Source organism: Haliotis rubra, unplaced genomic scaffold (genome assembly GCF_003918875.1).
Source record: "Haliotis rubra isolate DU_JTF1 unplaced genomic scaffold, ASM391887v1 Scf1818, whole genome shotgun sequence".
Taxonomy (NCBI): domain Eukaryota; kingdom Metazoa; phylum Mollusca; class Gastropoda; order Lepetellida; family Haliotidae; genus Haliotis; species Haliotis rubra.
Genome location: NW_025765801.1, coordinates 53272 through 76277, shown reverse-complemented (window position 1 = coordinate 76277; position 23006 = coordinate 53272). Strand labels below are relative to the sequence as shown.

At 40.3% G+C, this 23006-nt stretch overlaps 1 protein-coding gene across 1 annotated transcript in view; it reads right to left on the bottom strand.

Annotated features, from left to right (window-relative positions):
• LOC124273553 overlaps positions 1-23006 on the bottom strand; it is a 50467-nt gene that overhangs the window by 12128 nt on the left and 15333 nt on the right. Inside the window, 13 exon segments of the mRNA XM_046708833.1 lie at positions 3897-4082; positions 4395-4661; positions 5015-5209; positions 7948-8147; positions 8290-8294; positions 8565-8684; positions 9157-9354; positions 14601-14803; positions 18818-19015; positions 19234-19434; positions 20561-20827; positions 21581-21778; positions 21996-22196. Of these exon segments, the coding sequence (XP_046564789.1) occupies positions 3897-4082; positions 4395-4661; positions 5015-5209; positions 7948-8147; positions 8290-8294; positions 8565-8684; positions 9157-9354; positions 14601-14803; positions 18818-19015; positions 19234-19434; positions 20561-20827; positions 21581-21778; positions 21996-22196 (2439 nt within the window).

Sequence of the window (23006 nt, the reverse complement as noted above, 5' to 3'; positions counted from 1 at the left end):
AATTGTATTGTGACAGATTCACCTCCATTTTAGTCAAACTCTACATGTCAACGTGAATTGTATTGTGACAGATTCACCTCCATTTTAGTCAAACTCTACCTGTCAACGTGAATTGTATTGTGACAGATTCACCTCCATTTTAGTCTATCTCTACCTGTCAACGTGAATTGTATTGTGACAGATTCTTCTCTATTTTAGTCAAACTCTACATGTCAACGTAAACTGTATTGTGACAGCTTAACCTCCATTTTAGTGAAACTCTACCTGTCAACGTGAATTGTATTGTGACAGCTTAATCTCCATTTTAGTCAACTCTACATGTCAACGTGAATTGTATTGTGACAGCTTAACCTCCATTTTAGTCAACCTCTACCTGTCAACGTGAATTGTATTGTGACAGCTTAACCTTCATTTTTGTCAAACTCTACATGTCAACGTGAAATGTATTGTGACAGATTCACCTCTATTTTAGTCAAACTCTACATGTCAACGTGAATTGTATTGTGACAGCTTAACCTCCATTTTAGTCAAAGTCTACATGTCAATGTGAACTGTATTGTGACAGCTTTACATCCATTTTAGTCAAACTCTACATGTCAACGTGAAATGCATTGTGACAGTTTAACCTCCATTTAAGTCAAACTCTACATGTCAACGTGAATTGTATTGTGACAGCTTAACTTCCATTTTAGTCAATTTCTACATGTCAACGTGAATTGTATTGTGACAGATTCACCTCCATTTTAGTCAATCTCTACATGTCAACGTGGATTGTATTGTGACAGATTCACCTCCATTTTAGTCAAACTCTACATGTCAACGTGAATTGTATTGTGACAGCTTAACCTCCATTTTAGTCAAAGTCTACATGTCAACGTGAACTGTATTGTGACAGCTTAACATCCATTTTAGTCAAACTCTACATGTCAACGTGAATTGTATTGTGACAGCTTAACCTCCATTTTAGTCAAACTCTACATGTCAACGTGAATTGTATTGTGACAGATTCACCTCCATTTTAGTCAATCTCTACATGTCAACGTGAATTGTATTGTGACAGATTCACCTCCATTTTAGTCAAACTCTACATGTCAACGTGGATTGTATTGTGACAGCTTAACCTCCATTTTAGTCAAACTCTACATGTCAACGTGAATTGTATTGTGACAGATTCACCTCCATTTTAGTCAAACTCTACATGTCAACGTGAATTGTATTGTGACAGATTCTTTTCTCCATTTTAGTCAAACTCTACATGTCAACGTGAATTGTATTGTGACAGATTTACCTCCATTTTAGTCAAAATCTACATGTCAACGTGAATTGTATTGTGACAGATTCACCTCCATTTTAGTCAAACTCTACATGTCAACGTGAATTGTATTGTGACAGATTCACCTCCATTTTAGTCAAACTCTACATGTCAACGTGAATTGTATTGTGACAGATTCACCTCCATTTTAGTCAAACTCTACATGTCAACGTGAATTGCATATTGTGACAGATTAACCTCCATTTTAGTCAAAATTTTAGTCTACATGTCAACGTGAATTGTATTGTGACAGATTCACCTCCATTTTAGTCAAACTCTACATGTCAACGTGAATTGTATTGTGACAGATTCACCTCTATTTTAGTCAAACTCTACATGTCAACGTGAACTGTATTGTGACAGCTTAACCTCCATTTTAGTCAAACTCTACCTGTCAACGTGAATTGTATTGTGACAGCTTAACCTCCATTTTAGTCAAACTCTACATGTCAACGTGAATTGTATTGTGACAGCTTAACCTCCATTTTAGTCAAACTCTACATGTCAACGTGAATTGTATTGTGACAGATTCACCTCCATTTTAGTCAATCTCTACATGTCAACGTGGATTGTATTGTGACAGCTTAACCTCCATTTTAGTCAAAGTCTACATGTCAACGTGAACTGTATTGTGACAGCTTTACCTCCATTTTAGTCAAACTCTACATGTCAACGTGAATTGTATTGTGACAGATTAACCTCCATTTTAGTCAAACTCTACATGTCAACGTGAATTGTATTGTGACAGATTAACCTCCATTTTAGTCAAACTCTACATGTCAACGTGAATTGTATTGTGACAGATTTACCTCCATTTTAGTCAAACTCTACATGTCAACGTGAATTGTATTGTGACAGATTCACCTCCATTTTAGTCAAACTCTACATGTCAACGTGAATTGTATTGTGACAGCTTAACCTCCATTTTAGTCAAACTCTACATGTCAACGTGAATTGTATTGTGACAGCTTAATTTCCATTTTAGTCAAACTCTACATGTCAACGTGAACTGTATTGTGACAGTTTAGACTACATTTTACATATAGAGGTGAACTGTATTGACAGTTTAGACTACATTTACATATAAGGTGAACTGTATTGTGACAGTTTAGACTACATTTACATATAGAGGTGAACTGTATTGTGACAGTTTAGACTACATTTACATATAGAGGGTAGTGAACTGTATTGTGACAGTTTAGACTTTACATTTACATATAGAGGTGAACTGTATTGTGACAGTTTAGACTACATTTACATATATGGAGGTGAACTGTACGCAGTGACAGTTTAGACTACATTTACATATAGAAGGTGAACTGTATTGTGACAGTTTAGACTACATTTACATAGTAGAGGTGAACTGTATTGTGACAGTTTAGACTACATTTACATATAGAGTGAACTGTATTGTGACAGTTTAGACTACATTTACATAGAGGTGAACTGTATTGTGACAGTTTAGACTACATTTACTGTATATAGAGGTGAACTGTATTGTGACTGTAGTTTAGACTTCATTTTACATATAGAGGTGAACTGTATTGTGACAGTTTAGACTACATTTACATATAGAGGTGAACTGTATTGTGACAGTTTAGACTACATTTACATATAGAGGTGAACTGTATTGTGACAGTTTAGACTACATTTACATATAGAGGTGAACTGTATTGTGACAGTTTAGACTACATTTACATATAGAGGTGAACTGAACTGTATTGTGACATTTTTAGACTACATTTACATATAGAGGTTTAACTGTATTGTGACAGTTTAGACTACATTTACATATAGAGGAGGTGAACTGTATTGTGACAGTTTAGACTACATTTACATATAGAGGTGAACTGTATTGTGACAGTTTAGACTTCACATTTACAGTTTAGACATATAGAGGTGAACTGTATTGTGACAGTTTAGACTACATTAGACTACATATAGAGGTGAACTGTATTGTGACAGTTTAGACTACATTTACATATAGAGGTGAACTGTATTGTGACAGTTTAGACTACATTTACATATAGAGGTGAACTGTATTGTGACAGTTTAGACTACATTTACATATAGAGGTGAACTGTATTGTGACAGTTTAGAGGTACATTTTAGACTACACATATAGAGGTGAACTGTATTGTGACAGTTTAGACTACATTTACATATAGAGGTGAACTGTATTGTGACAGTTTAGACTACATTTACATATAGAGGTGAACTGTATTGTGACAGTTTAGACTACATTTACATATAGAGGTGAACTGTATTGTGACAGTTTAGACTACATTTACATATAGAGGTGAACTGTATTGTGACAGTTTAGACTACATTTACATATAGAGGTGAACTGCATTGTGACAGTTTAGACTACATTTACATATAGAGGTGAACTGTATTGTGACAGTTTAGACTACATTTACATATAGAGGTGAACTGTATTGTGACAGTTTAGACTACATTTACATATAGAGGTGAACTGTATTGTGACAGTTTAGACTACATTTACATATAGAGGTGATCTGTATTGTGACAGTTTACATTCATGTGTGTGTAAGGTAACTGGTATTGCTGTAGTTAACCCCACCTATACACGTCCTGTTACAAGGGGATGTTCTCGTGTCTGTCGTCGGCCCTGAGCAATGCTGACCTCCGTTCTGAGGCACAGGATTAGTGCACGTGCGGCTTCTTGTACCCGTCGTCAACCCGTTGCCGCAAGAGACTGAACACTGACCACTCGTCCACGTGGCCCATTCACTGAAGCCGCCATCGACTGCAACAACGTTCAACATCATCGTATCAAAGTAACCAATCACAGCAGATATCACACAAGTGCAAGGTTGTTGTGATTGTTTAGTATTGCCAGGGCTAGATATTATAGTTTGTATAATGCCAGCTGACTGTAGGCTGATTGTGTAGCCGTATTTCACTTAATGTCAACGCGTAAGATAAATTTTGAATCAATCAAGTATGAGGCTAAAATTGGGACATATACCCGAGGAAACTATTAAATCCCGCACTATTTCACGGTATCTGAGAAGCGGTGGTTACATAATAAAATCAGGTAGTTATAAATAATGCGTACCAGGGACAGTCGACCGAAGTGCGAGCGCAGCCGTTGTCGTCTCGCCGTTTACGACGAATGAGTAGTTGCCTACGTCAGACGCCTCCACATTTGAGATCGTCAATTTCTGGGTCTTCCCAATGGATTCGATTAGCGTTTTGGATGAATTAGTCAGTGTGATTCCATTCCTTTGCCAGTACCCCACTGCGTTGTCTTGGTTCAAGACTGCTTCAAAGACAACCGACCCACCAGGACCGGCTGACTGGCTCTGTAGGTGGGACTGAATAGCTGCAACATACAGATGTTCACATGCACATACCAGTTTTACATTTAACTCGTTTTTAAGATTAGAATTGACCGAGTAGTCACTGCTTGTCGTTAGAGGCAACTAACAGGATCGGGTGGTCATACACGCTGACTTAGTTGACACATGTCATCGTATCCCAATTGCGTAGATCGACGCTCTTGCTGTGGATCACCGGATTGTTTGGTCCAAACTAGAATATTTACAGACCGCCGTCATATAACTGGGTACGGCGTAAAACTCACTCACTCACTCAAGTATATGACGATAATTAAGGGTGGCACCCTTACAATTTTACAATCAATTTTATAATATTCAAAACATTGTTTTAACTCACCACCACACACTGGTAAGTTACAGTTTTCTACTGAGGTTTGCTGGGTGTCGCCCGTACAAGCACTTCCCCCGTACGCCGGGGCTGGGTTGGTGCAGGTGCGTGTACGGACTAGAGTCTTCGTGAGTTTATCGCCACATGTGTCTCTGCACGGTCGTGTTGTGGTCCACATGCTCCACTGTGTGAAGCCGCCATTAACTGGACAACAAGCTTACTCAATTATTTCTGGCAACCTGAACTGCACGTCAGATGCCCCTATATGTCATAGATGTAATATATACTGTAAGCCATTAAAAAACGCAATTGGTACTTGTTGTCCTGAAACTTACAAAAGTTCTATTGAATATTACTTCCTGCGATACAGAGGATGCAGGGATAAAAGGCTGTTATTCTGTCCCATTTTTGAGTTCGAGTCCCGGGCATTCCTCTCACATGAACTTTGATACTTAAAACTGAACCTTTGACAATTCTCGTAAACACAACCACATTCATGAATCACGTTGTGCACATGCATTACTTGCATCCAGGCCCTGTAAAAGCACAAGGAATTGTGGAACTCAATCACTTTGAGAAAATGCCACACTTGACGCAAGACGAAAGGAATCAGGTTATCGGTATGGTCAGCCAAGGTGCTTCAGATGTGATGATTGCCAGGCACTTAAATGTGCATCCATCCACTGTAAGTCGATTCAGACAACGTTTTCGGGCTACCGGAAGTGTTGCTGATCGTCAGCGACCTGGTGCACCACCTGTGATCACAGCTCGACAAAACCGCAATATCCGAGTTTCACACTTGCGATCGGACAAACAGCTGATGATTAGGCAAGGAGGACAATTGGGACAAGTCAACGTCATTTCAGCGCCCAAAAGGTGCAAGGATGCCTTGCTGCCTTCAACATCCGGTGTCGTCACCCGTACCGTGGTCCAACCTTATTGCATCGCCACAGACTTGCCAGACAGCGACGGGCAGCAAATGGGGCCAATCTTGGCAACAGGACATGGCCAGATGTCATTTTTTCAGATGAATCCAGGTTTAACTTATCCTTTGCAGATGGACGTCAACAGATTTATCGACGTAAAGGAGAAAGACTTGCGCCAAACTGTGTCCTTGAACATGATCGTTTTGGAGGGGGTGATGTCATGATCAGACCACAGACCATAACAGGCTGCAGACCATCCAACTGCATGTCTTGCAGCGCACGGTGGACACGCACGATATTGACTGCAAGTGACCCCTCCTTTGTGTGATGTCGTTGTTGCGTCACTGATGTTGTTGTTGACTGGACATTTTCAGATGAAATTATTCACAGATGTTCACTTAAAACATATCTGCCAGTTAGGTTTATATATGTTGAAATTAGTGTGAGTAAAGAAAGTATGAATGTCAAATTGCATTTTTAATGGCTTTCAGTATATTACATTTTGTATATTTATGCATATTATATTTTATGTCTGAATCCTTTTATCAGTTAAATTCTCAGAATAACCTAGAACGAGTTTACAAAGAGAACCCAAAGACGTCACAGGTCCAATTATACACATCAAAGCAGAAAATTGTCTTACTCTGATTTTGTTATTTATTTTATCACATGAACGCTCTTTGTTTAGAGTAAAAGTAAAATATCTAATTCGACAAAATGGTTCAAATGTGACGTCACATTGCTTCGATTTAATGTATGTTTTAATATTATTGATTGTTTTTGTACTGGCGACAAAATATCAATGCGACAATGTCCCTTCGATGATTCCATATTTCTGTGGAGGGATAGGATATACGTGTGTAACTGAAATATTTAGTTTAACTTGTCTCGGCGCGTTGACATGAGTATGCATATTCTTAAAGAATTGACAATTTTCACTCACCTGGACAAAAAACTGTCCATACAAATAACTCTCTGGCTCTGTTCTAACGTCTCCGTGCAGGTGTTGCCAGTGTTGCATGTTCTATAGCGTTTTTGCATGTGGTAGACGGCACGACCGCAAGTGGCGGGGCAGGGGGGGGGTTGTTCCAGTTGCCCCACTCAGACACTCCACCACCAACTGTAACGACCAGAAATGTCAAGATCAAATTACGTAATCCTGCTCTGTTGAAGATTCAAAAGCTAATCCAGGCAGGTCCTCCTTTCACAAAGCACTAAGGTGATCGTAAGTCACTAAGATAACCTTAGTGCAATGTTAAAGAAGGGGAGTTAAGGTTAACCTTAGTAAAGGTTTCCTTCGTAATAGGAGCCCCTGGTCTGCAGCTTATGAAGATTCCTCCCATGGAATCCTTGATGGCAATGTACTGTAAATCAGACAAGACTGTAATCTTTGGTAACCTTGTGGTTGAAGCGCCCTCTCGTCACACTTAACCCACCTGGGTATAACATGTCAAGGCCATTTCTGGTGCCCCCCGCCGTGATAGTGTTCGAATATTGCTACAAACGGCGTAAAATCATACTCACAGAAAATATTGATCTGTTGAATACACGTATTACTGCAGGGCAATATTGCACTTCCAATCTGACAGTCTACATTGTATGCCACTTGAGCGGAACTTCCATGACAGAAGGCAGTCTCACATACAACATATGTTATATTTGAGATTACACTTTCTCCGTAAAGTATCGATTCCAATACTTTTGTTAGGTTGAGTCCATCCGGGATTCGAACCCACACTCTCAGGCACGTAATCACCAGCACACAAAGTCAGTCATCTAACCCACTCAGCCAGAGCAGCTTCCACAACATATGTTAGATGAGTGGATATTTTATAATGAAGTATGGATAACAGGTCACTGGCGCACATACAACCCGTCCACGGCCCACACTCAGCATCACGAGTCTCCGGGCTTTCATATATACACAGACGTGCAGTTACGGGAGTGTCTCAGCATTGTCACCAAAACTAATTCCATAGAGTTAATATAATGAAGATGAAATCATTCCGTACTTACCACAGGTAGCTGGTCCACACTGTTCGGTCTGACGTTGACTGTTAACACCAGGACAGGGAGCGCCACCATTGCTGGGAGCTGGGTTAGAACAGGTCCTGGATCTGGTGACGTTACGACTGGCTGTAGGACCGCACGTGGCAGGACAGGAGGGACCACTCCACTGTGACCACTCCCCCCCCAGTTCCCGTTTACTGCTGTGTCTGAAACAGTACATGATCTTAAATGTACATTAAATTAAGCATAAACACAATCCTGTTATGAACAAAGACTTTATAATTCAAAGAACTATGATATTCCTACAAAAGGATTACAATAGTTACCAACTACAACTATCCAACAAACCTTATCTACAAAAGTAAAAGACAGTAATCAAGTTGAACGACTGATATGTGTGTGGATACACCAGATGTAGCTTTACACTACTCTTCGTTCTGAATCTGAGTGTGGTCAGTGAGTGTGGTCAGTGAGTGTGGTCAGTGAGTACTTTAGGTAGTAAGTCAATCAGTCAGTCAGCTCGTCAGTGATGCATGGTACAGCTTACTCTATGTCAGTTGTAACATGGCATAACCGTTATGTGGACAAATAGCCAAAGTCCAAAATAATGTCGGTGTACATACCACAGGTAGATGGTCCACACTGTCGGTTTTCAGTTTCGCTTCTTTGTCCAGGACAGGGAGCGCCACCATTGCTGGGAGCTTGGTTAGTACAGGTCCTGGATCTGGTGACGTTACGACTGGCTGTAGGACCACACGTGGCAGGACAGGAGGGACCGCTCCACTGTGACCACTCCCCCCAGTTCCCATTTACTGCTGTGTCTGAAACAGTACATGATCTTAAATGTACATGAAATTAAGCATAAACACAATCCTGTTATGAACAAAGACTTTATAATTCAAAGAACTATGATATTCCTACAAGAGGGATTACAATAGTTACCAACTACAACTTCCCAACAAACCTTATCTATAAAGGTAACAGACAGTAATCAAGTTGAACGACTGATATGTGTGTGGATACACCAGATGTAGCTTTACACTACTCTTCGTTCTGAAGTTGAGAGTGTGGTCAGTGAGTACTTTAGGTAGTAGGTCAATCAGTCAGTCAGCTCGTCAGTGATGCATGGTACAGCTTACTCTATGTCAGTTGTAACATGGCATAACCGTTATGTGGACAAATAGCCAAAGTCCAAAATAATGTCGGTGTACATACCACAGGTAGATGGTCCACACTGTCGGTTTTCAGTTTCGCTTCTTTGTCCAGGACAGGGAGCGCCACCATTGCTGGGAGCTTGGTTAGTACAGGTCCTGGATCTGGTGACGTTACGACTGGCTGTAGGACCACACGTGGCAGGACAGGAGGGACCGCTCCACTGTGACCACTCCCCCCAGTTCCCATTGACTGCTGTGTCTGAAACAGTATATGATCTTATGCGTTCAGGACAACAAATCCTTGATGACAACACGATATTGGCAGGAACACAACTCTTCACGTCTAAGTGCAGCGCTTGACATCATTGGCAGCTGTTGAGTAAGATTCCGACATGTGGTTTTGGGGATAGTTTGTAATGAAGAATCAGATTTTAATCAGAGTTTGTGGTGGCGTGTGGCCCTGTGCGTAGAGCTCAGGTCACTAATCAGATGAAGTCCCTACATGTGTGACCGTGTTTGGCAGCTTGACTCCTGAGAGTGTCTAGGACTTCAGTCCTGCCCACAACGAAGCACATGTGATACATGTGGTCTCACCTAAGGCAAGTGAGTTTGTTCAAAATTGCCTCTGTATATTCAGCAGAAAATGGGTACCTGTTGGAATAAAGTCATTTGACGATAACCTTCTGGCGCTTAAGAGGCAGCTTGGGTTATCCGGGGTAATAGTAATACAGAGCATGCATTGTGCATGGAGAAATGCGCATGACAAATTGACTATTGTTATTATTATTTTTTTCATCAAGTTGAATGAAAGGCTATTCGTCTTTCAAGTAAATTAGACAATCATTAAAACAGCAATGATCACAGCAAGCATCATCATGGACACTAAGAAACGGGCATAGTACAGACCGGAGCTTCGAGAGTACTCAACACATATCACTTGCATCTGCCTGCTCTCTGTCTCTCTGTCTCTATCTGTCTCTGTCTCTGTCTCTCTCTCTCTCTCTCTCTCTCTCTCTCTCTCTCTCTCTCTCTCTCTCTCTCTCTCTCCCTTCTGGGAAAGTGTAGATATATTTTGACAACAGCGTTCTGTGTTCAGTTTCACTTTTATTCTGTCAAGGTAAATACCAGAGAGATTTGGATGGTTCGCTGTTTACCTGATGTAACAGTGACAAAGGCTGTCGTCGTCTCCCCGCCCACAGTGAAGGTGTATTTGCCGCTGTCTGACACTTGGAGGCTACTGATGTACAGGTAGATGCTGCCAGTGTTTCTTATGTGAATTCGGGAATCAGTAGGAATGGCGCCATCGTTTTCTGCCACACCCCTGTAAGACCCGTTTGTGTCAGCTGGATCTGGAACACTAGCTGGTCCCCTACACGTCCTGTAGCGTTCTGAAGCGGTGTGGATATTACAGAGGATCCTTCAAGAGAGAACATTAGGCAGTTAGAAATATCACACATTGCTGAGACAAACTTACAGTTTAACGCTGTCCGTTATCAACCACGGTTTGGCTATTCACCAAATAATCTTTGACATATAACTACGAAAAGATACAGTAACTATAAACAGTTCAATATGCATATGGTCGATTCAACGAAAAGTGTACACAGCATGTTTGAGTTATAGTTCAGTAGGACGTATACTGTATTGATTGTTTTAGTGACATGTTTATCTGTACATAATTATATATGGTATATGGTAATAGTTCAAGCGTTTTGAACATGTGTGATGTGCTTTCTTTGAATACAAATGTCAGTCGAAACATTTGGTAAATAAAATTTCTGATGTAATGATTTTAGTTCAAGTTCTATACTTCTCATCAACCATTTAGACTCACTAGTGTAAATATAGCCACTTACTTGCGGCGACTGTTTTAAACTAAAGTTTGCAAACTATTCCATACTGTTTAAAGGTACTGTTCACACATGAACTGATGTATTGTAAAACAAATTCGTAACGTTAAAACGATCAGTGTCATTAGTTCAATAAATGATAAAAATCAGTGAAAATTGGCGAATTTTGAAAAATTATTTTACACCAAAACGCAGCTGTTCACATGTTCGATATTTTCACATGCTTTTCAGCAATTTGATGCATGTTCTTCGTGCAATTCATATGCATAAGGTTTGCAGTTGGTTCCCCAAGTTAGAGGAGAAATCAATCTTTCGATGTGACAGTACATATATATACCATATAGTGAGTGTTTTAAGTGAGCCTAAACGTTTGATGAGAAGTATATTTCCATCAGATAAAATGACATTGCTACTTTCCGACAAAACAGAGAGAAAGCTTTAAATTGGTTGTAAACAGTCTTCATTAGAAAACAATTTCCAACTGTTCGATGTTTTAATAAACCAGCTACGATTTAGTTTGACATATATAAACATTTATGAAATACAAGGAATTACGTGATATGTGTTACCTGCAAGTAAACTTTATCTTCAACCCAAAATGTGGTTATTGATGCATTGTTTGTTGTACTTACCGAAAGTTTCACCCGTTGTCTCTCAGATGAATAAGATAGATATGTAATAATGATTTGTTTGTGAAAAGAACGCTTAGTGGTGCTATCTCACTTACATCAAACAAAGGTACCAAAATGGTTCTACTTTCGTAAAGCTTGAGGTTATAAAACATGAAAGAAACCATGATATGGCTTCAGAGTTTCTATAGTCATTAACATATTGTGCATGTAGAACAACAGTGAATTTGGATGTTAGGCAACATATAACCCATCTAATCACAGGATATACAAGGTATGATGTTGGTATTTGTAGGTAATTTAGAAAATGAGCCTTCAACTTCACTGATCCACCAACTTGTCACTTTTAGAGATTAGTGATGGCAACTGATTTTCATAAGAGGCGAATATGTTGACTTTACATTGGTAAAAAGAATTACAAGCTGCAAGCAATTTTTTGGACACCTTGTACCCAGCTGTGTACACTTTTTGTTGGAATCGACCATATACATACGTGCATTTACAGGGGGCGTTTCATCATAGTCACTAAAACCAATACTAGTAGTTCAGTAGAATTCATATTTAACCCATTCAACACCGCAGGCCGAATAATCGGCCACAACGTTATGAGTACCCAGACACCGGAGGCCGATTAATCGGCCAGGCGAGTAGTCACGTCAAAAAAGACATAATTTTAAAACCTACCTGACTTATGATTCATATACTAAATCTATCACAATTCACAATATCTGAAAACACTTATTCAAATTCAATTGATCATATACTAGTATTATCGGCAGAATTAAAATTGTAAACTATATTTCGCAATGTTATTGAAACCAACGATTGTCGGACACATGCTTCGGCAGCGGGTCCACAATAATACTGTCAAAGTAACGATGTTTCGAGGAAATCATTAAATAAATTGAATACACTAATGACTAAAATCAACAACAGCATTCATAAAAGTTGTCAAACGTACGTATAAAATTACTATTTCCATCTTTTGTGCGATCATGTAATGTAAGTCAAGTCACTGACAAGTGACATCTCGGCTCTCCGCCTCAATCTTCACGCTCGGACACGATGTTTAATGCGAAAATATATGCATGAAGCATTTTTGTCACAGGTCATAACCTAGCACGATACGTCCAATACTGACTGACTGACTGAGTTTGGTTTTACGCCGCTTTTTAGCATTATTTCAGCAACATCACGGCGGGGACACCAGAAATGGGCTTCACACATTGTACCCATGTGGGGATTCGAACCCGGGTCTTCGGCGTAACGAGCCAACGCTTTAACCACTAGGCTACCCCACCGCTTATACGTCCAATAAGTTCCAAAATTACGTATAGGTGGCGATTTCCTTGCTTAATATGTTCAGAATAGCATTACTTTACCCAACACTTTCGTCTAAATCTAAAAGTTTTCGTTTACGAGGACGACATTCATTGCCGTAATATGATTGGCTGCCTCGGGTCACGTGTCTGATTTTGAGCAATCACGACCCTTAGCATAGAGCAGACTGTGTCATTAACGCGAAACGAAACCGAAATACACCGTACGGAACAAACTTAACCAACGCAGAAACAAAAGCGAAAATAAATCGTACCGAAGCAAGACAAACTTAATCGGCGCGAAATGAGGGCGAGAAATATACCGTATCGAAGCGGAACGAACAAACCAAGGCGAAACGGGAAGCGAATTAAACCGAACCTCAGCCAAACCTACAGGCTGAGCTGAAGCGAAATGAACCAAAATTTGAGTGAAGTAAACTCAAACTAATAAATCGAAATAAACCAAAGCTAAAATAAAATAAAATTAAACAAAATCCCTAAACAATTAAGATGTTTAAAATGTTGGAAACTATCAAAATCAGCCAAATTAACAAGGTACCTGAACAAATGGTTCAAAACAAAATATGTACATGTATGAGTTCAAAACCAATGCACTTGTTAAATGCACAAGCACATGTATATATATATTTGCTTATACATAACATTTCTATCCTAACACGAGATACTTACTAAATCATGTACATTGTGTCATTCACTGCCCATGCATTATTCCAGGTCATGACTTCATACTATAAAGTCACCTTTTTACAATGCACTAACAAACAATTTTATTTGCAGGAAAAAGTATCTTTTATAAGTATTCCACACAAACCAAAATAAGCTACACATATATTGTTTGCAGCAAGCTAAGTAAAAAGTGCCAACGAGATTAGTGCCAGTTGAAATAGGATTAGCAGGATTAAAATACTCCCGCTGTCTGGTCAATGAAGTTGTTTTGTAGGACACACCCCATTTTGTTATATTCTGTATTTCATTGGTTATTGTAGGTTACACCCATTTTGTATCAGTCAGCGAATCATGTTCTGTTCCTTGTTTCAATTTTAGGTAAATAGTCACTATCTCTATTCGTTTGTCAGTAGGGTTTTGACGCCCAACACAGGTCAGCTCTAGCCCTCAGCCCATGGGTTGTACCGACTCGCTGTAGCCACCCCATGTTATTCCGTTCTCGTAAAATAAAATTGTGATTAGCTTCTTGTGACTTCAGACTCTTTGCTGAGTTACTTCCCCAAACAGACCAGCACGCCAGTTAGAAAAGGGTTTCACCGGAACCATCACTTGGACCCAAAACCCTTATCATAATAGTTGGTATAAAAGAAAAGGCACAGAAGGTTATGACATGTCACAAATGGAAAATAAATCGCCATAGTTTTTCTTCTTTCGTGGTTGATCTGGAGATTATAAATGTAAGCGTGCATGCATTAAAAACTAAATTTATGTAAGTTGTAGTTGTATTATTTGAATTATATTATAAAAATAAACTTCATATTTATCAACAGTGGGATTAGATCTTTTTTAAATGGTGTATGAGATATAGTAGCAATAACGTTTTACAAGCTTATAATTTCCTTCATAAACATAGGCTTTCATCTATGACCTCAGAGTCTCTGGGAACTCGGTGTCATGGCAGTAAATGCCTCTGGTTGACTGGTGTTGAAAGAGTTAAAGACAATATCATTCCGTACATACCACAGGTAGATGGTCCACACAGTTCGGTCTGACGTTGACTGTTATCACCAGGACAGGAAGCACCACCATTGCTGGGAGCTGGGTTAGAACAGGTCCTGGATCTGGTGACATTACGACTGGCTGTATGACCACACGTGGCAGGACAGGAGGGACCACTCCACTGTGACCACTTCCCCAGCTCCCGTTTACTGCTGTGTCTGAAACTATTTAATTATGGTTTTGTAATCACTGACCCTGTATGGACGCTTCGCATTGAACGTCTTCAGGAATATCTCCGTATCATTGTGTCCTGCATAGGTCCGTGGTCCGAATAAACTACTTTTACACGTTATCTTGATAATTCTGCCACTAGTCAGACTGTCATCGAAGATTGAGACACCATAGGCCCATAGTTCAAAAATACTTTCAAGATGTGGATGTTCCTTAAAACTAACAACGAATGATATTTGAACAATTTGGTATTATCTAAAGATATAACATTTGAAATTTCCCTTAGAAAGTTAAAAGAATTGATGTTTGGATAACAAGCTAACCTTGGAATGCATGTGTTTCTGAATTGAAGAAAGGTTTCGAAACAAGCACAAAATCATATTCATTTTCTAAAAACTTTAAGAACTTGCAGATATTGTTATACCTTTGAAGATACCACTTTCATTCATGCGAAGATTTTTACTACAGTGTCTAGAATGGTGTTGACTGTCACAGTAACACAATATTCGAGAACAAAAGTCGTTTGAAAACTGAGTGGATACGGTATTTACTGTAAACCGGAAATATTCTGCGTCAGTTTATATTTTGCGAATTTTGCATAGTTACTGTACTTACTGTTTTCGCACTTAACTATTAACATTTTCTGTAACAATCTTAAATTCATTGGAGTTTTTAAGGAACAGGCCTGACCAGGCCTGGCGTTGAATGAGGTGTACCATTTCTTATTTTCATTGATGAAACTACATACGGAACATTAGACCAGTAAACTAGAATACACCTTCTTCATCCAGGTGTAGGAGTTGGAAGGAGAGTGAGAGATTTCTTCAAGCATTATTGTTATAGTTATTATTATAGTTATTCGAAGGAAGTAAGTTTACCATTTTGCTTCCTGTTCATATGATTTCCATGACGCCAGGGTGCAGTTTAGTCAATCAACTATTAAAGTGAGTGAGTGTGGTTTTAAGCCTCTTTTGGCAATATTGCGATGAACATAAAAATTGGCTTCTCAAAGTGTGCTCATTGGAGAGTTGAACCCAGCGAGAGCTTTAAACACCAGGATACCAAACATCCTAGTCAACATTGTAAGAAAACGTTGACTCAGGTTTGAAGATTGAGATTTTGCGGCAAAATGATTAAACTGCTAAGAGAAGTGATGATGAATCGTCAATATTCACTGCATTATATCAAGCAAGTTTGATAATTAGTAAGATATTGTGTAAATCTGTATGATAAACATTCTCATGCCAGACAAACTAATTAATCTAAGAATAAGAACTTGATGACATGTCATTTCATATCTTTATCAAAAGATGCATAAACAAAATATCATTGCGACATATATATGTTATCTGCAATGCTAACAATGTTGAAGGGCTGCTCCATCGTAACAGTATCAACTTAGAACAAGTTTTTATGGATAACAACTTCTTTATTTTGTGAGTGCGACGTTTCGATACAGATATGTACCGTTGTCAAGCACACAATGGTACAAGAATCTGTATCGAAACGTCGCACTCACGAAATAAAGGTTGCTATCCATAAAACTTGTTCTATATTTAATACGTCTCAACTTCTAAAATGCCACTCAAACAAGTATCAACTTGTTTAGATCTGTGTGTAAGATATATACGCATGTTATTAGACAAGGTCAGCAACCGTCAACTCTATACTTTAAGTACATGTGTACCTGTTAACCATGCATTGGTCACCTCCCCACGAACAGTGAACGTATAGCGTCCGGAGTCCGATACCTGAGGGTTGGTGAAGAAGAGAACCTGGGTGGAACCAGGGGGAGAGATCACGTATCCTGTGCCCCAGTGATGATGACGCCATCACGCTGCCACGTCCCCGTGAGGCCTGGTTTGGGTCACGGTGACCTGTAAAGGCCACTGGCCTGCCCACTGGGATAGTTATGTTACGCAGGCCGAAGACAATAGTGCCTTGATATGCGAAAGAAAATGTTAATAGTATTCGTATATTTTTAAGCAGTCAATAATTAAGACTTCAATACTATATTAAATATGTTAAAATGTTTAAAATTACCATCAGTCTAATGTAATCGATGATCTTTGATCGAAGAAGGTTAATAAAGAAACTAGGATTGTAAGGAAATATTTAGTATGATAAATGGATATGAGTGCCATACGTCCCACAGAGCGTACACAGCAGACATTAGGGTATTTCAGGCTGCTGTACGCACACCTCAAATATGATGTTAGCGTCACAGGGGGCGTGTCACGCTTAGAAACAACATTAGAAACACATATAGGTATATAGACCCTACCCTAGTACTATATAAAAGGAACGGGATGTAACGACGGAACCACCTCCTCCGCGATCAAAGTTAGATTTCACCACGTAAACTATTTTAAAGGCCCCGTCGAGGCCTACGGATCGAAAGCGAGATGATTTCCTATAAAATGAGCTATAAATGGTCACAATCGGATCATTACTTTAAAAAGTTATACGCCACGACTCACCGAAAACAGCTACCTTCGCAATTCAAGCCAAAACCATGGATCACCCAAGATACCGAAAACCTTTTAAATTCGTTTATTAATTCCAGCCACGTTGACAGCACCTATGTAGGGCTAGATTCAATCGGCAGCGGCATTCAACGGGTCTAAAACATATTGCAACATCTACAAATCATTTCCTCGACAGTAAGCAGGCATTTTCTCGAAAACCACCGGTAATCATACTCACTTGTCGGCCATAGATAACTTTTGAAATTCTAATAACGTGAAACGCCCATGTGGTTAGCGTGTTCTATCCTAATGATACTGAGGTGACAAGAGTCACAAGTGAAACTAGGGTGCATGTAATGTCTTAATGATACTGAGGTGACAAGAGTCACTGGTGAAACTAGGGTGCATGTTCTATCCTAATGATACTGAGGTGACAAGAGTCACTGGTGAAACTAGGGTGTATGTTCTGTCCTTTACGTAATGATCACTGGTGAAACTAGGGTGACAATCCTTAGTCACTGACAAGTGAAACTAGGGTGCATGTTCTATCCTAATGATACTGACGTGGCAAGTGACAAACTAGAGTCAATGGTGAAACTAGTGAAACTAGGGTGCATGTTCTATCCTAATGATACTGAGGTGACAAGAGTCACTGGTGAAACTAGGGTGCATGTTCTATCCTAATGATACTGAGGTGACAAGAGTCACTGGTGAAACTAGGGTGCATGTTCTATCCTAATGATACTGAGGTGACAAGAGTCAAGGGTGAAACTAGGGTGCATGTTCTATCCTAATGATACTGAGGTGACAAGAGTCACTGGTGAAACTAGGGTGCATGTTCTATCCTAATGATACTGAGGTGACAAGAGTCACTGGTGAAACTAGGGTGACTAAGAGATACTGAGGTGACAAGAGACATTGCAAAAGAACGTTTCATGCGAGTCAAAAGAGAACGTATTCACAAATTGGTGTAGTCTGGAGACATCAGTGACGCTTGAACAGTTGGTGAATGATTATTTACAGAGTAGCTAGGTTTGAGTGAAAAAGGTTAAACTGTATTCTGGTCTTGTGACAGCAAGATATTTGATCAGACGAGCGAAAGCCTCAACCGCTGTGCTACCCTGCGTACATACAGCACAAGGGACGTTGGGGTAGCCTAGTGGTTAAAGCGTGCGCTCGTCACGCCGGAGACCCGGGTTCGATTCCCCACATGGGTACAATGTGTAAAACCCATTTCTAGTGTCCCCCGCCGTGATATTGCTGAAATAATGCTAAAAGCGGTGAAAAACTAAACTCACTCACTCACATACAGTACAAGACAGTACGCCAGCTCAACGCCTGGTATGTGTGTGAATACGCCACTGGTAGCTGCACCACACTGGGACTTTGAGTGTGATCAGTAGGGAAATCGAGAAGAAGTCAATCAGTTAGTCAGCGCGTAAATGATGCATGGTGCAGCTTACTCTATGTCAGTTGTAACATGGCATAAGCGTTATGTGGACAAATAGCCAACGTCCAAAATAATGGCGGTGTACATACCACAGGAAGATGGTCCACACACTTGAGATTCAGTTAGGCTATTTTGACCAGGACAGGGAGCGCCACCATTGCTGGGAGCTGGGTTAGAACAGGTCCTGGATCTGGTGACGTCACGACTGGCTGTAGGACCACACGTGGCAGGACAGGAGGGACCACTCCACTGTGACCACTCCCCCCAGTTCCCATTGACTGCAACACCTACAAGGACAATGAAACCCTCTCAGTTGGTAATCCAATATCACTCTGGACCATCACAGAGAATAAACAGCATGGACGCTGATGGATATTGAAGAACGTGAAACGAATTATACAAACAGCCATATTGGAGAAATGTCATACCGAGGAATTATTGAGTTGAAGTATCTAAGTATATGAGGAATGAGTAAAGTAACCCTCAACGTCGGATATGTACATACCACAGGAAGATGGTCCACACTCTCGGGTTTCAGTTTGGCTGTTTTGACCAGGACAGGTACTTCCACCATTGCTGGGAGCTGGGTTAGTACAGGTCCTGGATCTGGTGACGTCGCGTCTGGCTGTAGGACCACACGTGGCAGGACAGCCGGGGTCACTCCACTGTGTCCACTCCACCCAGTTCCCATTGACTGCACCTGCAACTATTAGGGGACTTTTCTATAATCACTGACCCTGTATGGACCCGTTACGTTTTGTGGCTTCAAGAATGTCTTCGTGTCATTATGTTCTCCTTTATGTGATGGGTCCAGAAATTCAACTTAGTATGTAACACGAGTTCTGATTGGTCAATGCTATAAATTTCCGACCGTATAATCAGCATATACGGTCGCAATTTGAAAACCGATTCACCAAGAACCTTTGAATGTATCCCTACACTATTGGGGTAACGCTGTTTCGCAGGACATTGTCATTTGCAGAAGCCATTGGTCAATTAACTCCCCTATCCAGCTAAAATGGGTGGAATTTGTGTTAAAAAAGACAAAACAGTATCATAAATTTAATTTTAAGTTCAAACAACTTACTCGCAACGGGCTGTTGACCCAACACTGTTAGATCATGAAACAAGGTTTATGACGTCATTATGGAGCGTGACGTCACCTGCTATGACGTCATTTGACAACAGAACTGATAATGGCCCGTAGTTGAGGAATCAGCGGGCCGCTCATTTCTGTAACTAGAGGGCGGTTTCATCATAATACCGTCCATTTTATCTATAATACTATGATCTATTCATCATTGTCAAATTTAGTCTGTGTGCACATAATAAACGTGTGTAGTTTGAAAAGGGAACTACTTTCTCTGGCGATGGTGTAAGTTGAAGGAGTGATATGATTAACCTTTGACCTAGAGGAACTTTGACCTGGTTTAAATAATGAATTTCTTTCACGAAAAAACAGCGTAAAACGAGTTGAATTAGAATGGGGATAACTGTACTGTGTTTGACGAATTGGGGACGTATACCGGTGGTTATATAGCCGCAAATTTAACGTTATATCGGCTCCGCTTACGCGTCGCCGATATAACTAAATGGACTTTCCTGTTCTGTCAATAAGATTTATCCTGTTGTTTGATCCCTTACTTTATTACCAAGCCGTAATAGCATTGCTTTTTCTGATGCAATCACAGTAATCCTCACTAACGAATATGTGGTACGTTTTTTTGTATAACAAATGCCTTTTTAACCTTATAACACAACTCATCAACAGTCTGTCTATATCCACAAGGACCTTAGCAACCGTATACTACGATACAAAACCAGACACGTACTTGCGTTAACTGTCAGCTGGGCTGAGATGGTCTCCCCATTAGCTGTGAAAGAATACCGTCCAGAGTTGGACACTTGAAGATTAGCGATATAGAGAATCGCAGCATTGCCATTTGAAACGATCTGGTGAGTTCCATCTGCCGTTATCGTGGCACCATCCTTTGTCCAGACACCTGTGACACCTGACTGAGCAAGATCCACCTGGAATATCACCTGTCCACCGACGGATCGCGTCTGATCTGACAGTGTGTTTGTAAAGGTGGACGCCACTGTAACAACAATGTCGTCAATATTAGCAACATGGCATCAACATTATTCGACTATATGTCTTCTGTAGCTGAATTTGGTAGCCTACAACGTCTTTCCATTTCTTACTTCTAAATGAGTTGATTATTCCACGATCAGTAGTTGTTTCAAAACTTTCCGAATGACACCAATCAAACTTGGTGTAATTTACAGCAAAATCGAAGCAAAAAGCCGGCACATTTTTCGAGGGATGTTATGCATGTATTCAGTTAAAAATTACGAATGATACCTTATGTGAGGAACTCCAACAAACAATAGTGAAATGTATGATGTGTAGTGTACACAGTCTTCTAATGTATATCAGGGGCTTGTCCCCAGCGTTTAGTATATATATAACAGGCAATTATCGATACACACGTAGAGACGCAAGGGACATGGCCAAGTGACTGCCAAACATGAAACATGTCAACGTGGCTTATAGATTTCCATAGATCCATAATCTGGAGTGAATGAGTAAGTGAGTGAGTAAGTTGATGAGTGAGTTTAGTTTTACGCCGCACTTAGCAATATTCCAGCTATATGGCGGAGGTCTGAAAATAATCGAGTCTGATTCAAACAATCCAACAGCATGAGCATCGATCGACAAGCACAGGTTGGTTAAACATGGATTGCTGGGTTCTAACCCGGATCTTCACGGGTTTATTAAGTCTTAATGCATATAATTCCGTAAAGTATATGTAGATAAAGATATGAAGATACGATTATTCCGTACATACCACAGGAAGATGGTCCACAAACTTGAGACTCAGTTTGGCTATTTTGACCAGGACAGGAAGCGCCACCATTGCTGGGAGCTGGTCTATCACAGGTCCTGGATCTGGTGACATCGCGTCTGGCTGTAGGACCACACGTGGCAGGACAGGAGGGACCACTCCATGGTGACCACTCCCCCCAGTTCCCGTTGACTGCAACAGCTACAAGGACAATGAAACTCTCTCAGGTGGTAATCCAATATCACTCTGACCATCACAGAAAACCAACGGCATGGACGCTGATTGGTCCTGAACTACGTGAAACGGATTATACAAACAGCCATATTGGAGAAATGTCATGCCGAGGAATTATTGAGTGGATGTATCTAAGTATATGAGGAATGAGTATAGTAACCCTTAACGTTGGATATGTACATACCACAGGAAGATGGTCCACACTCTCGGGTTTCAGTTTGGCTATTTTGACCAGCACAGGTAAATCCACCATTGCTAGGAGCTGGGTTACTACAGGTCCTGGATCTGATGACGTCGCGTCTGGCTGTAGGACCACACGTGGCAGGACAGCCGGGGTCACTCCACTGTGACCACTCCACCCAGTTACCATCAACCGGACCTGAAACTGTTAGGGGAGTCATCTGTACACAGAGATGTGTTTCAGATTATACCTGACGCCATGGATGTTAAACGAGGCGACTAACGGCATTGGGTGGTCAAGCTCGCAGATTTAAATGATAAATATCGTTGTATCTCAAGTGTTTTGGTCTATGTTGATCATGTCAAGTACAGAATTATCGTAATTTAAAAAGAAAATCCTGTTCAACAGAAATGGGTGATTTCGATGTGTCAGTCCTAACTGCATTATAGCCCGGGCGATCCGAACATTAACAACAAAAGGAAACATAGTATTACCTTGCCATGTACAAAATGTAATTTTCTGACTAAAATTGACATTTTATACTTATCCTGACTCATGCTTATTGCTTGTCTCCCTTTCCTTCCGAATGCTAGTGGAACACTTGAATCCCCTTTTGAAGCTCCCTTCAAAAAAGCGGACGTAAAATCACTTACCAGGAGTCACCTCCCTTGCCAGGTTTTGGCGGGAACGGCGCCACCCGTCTGCCATGCTCTTCACTCTCTCCGTATTATAACCCGACACACTGGTTTACTGGGAAATCCAGAGTGCCTTGAGGGAGGTTTGAGGTCTTACCTCATGAGTCAGGATAAGTATAAAATATCAATTTTAGTCAGAAAATTACATATTTTTCCTTATCCTGACTCATGCTTATTGCTTGTAGAATCCGACGGTATAGGTGGTGGGTCAAGCCACCTCTGGATTCCTTAGTGATGAATTTACGTCCTATATACCCCCATGGGAATTTTAAATGGCATTGCTACTGTTGATCCATATGTCGATATAATTTGGTAATTT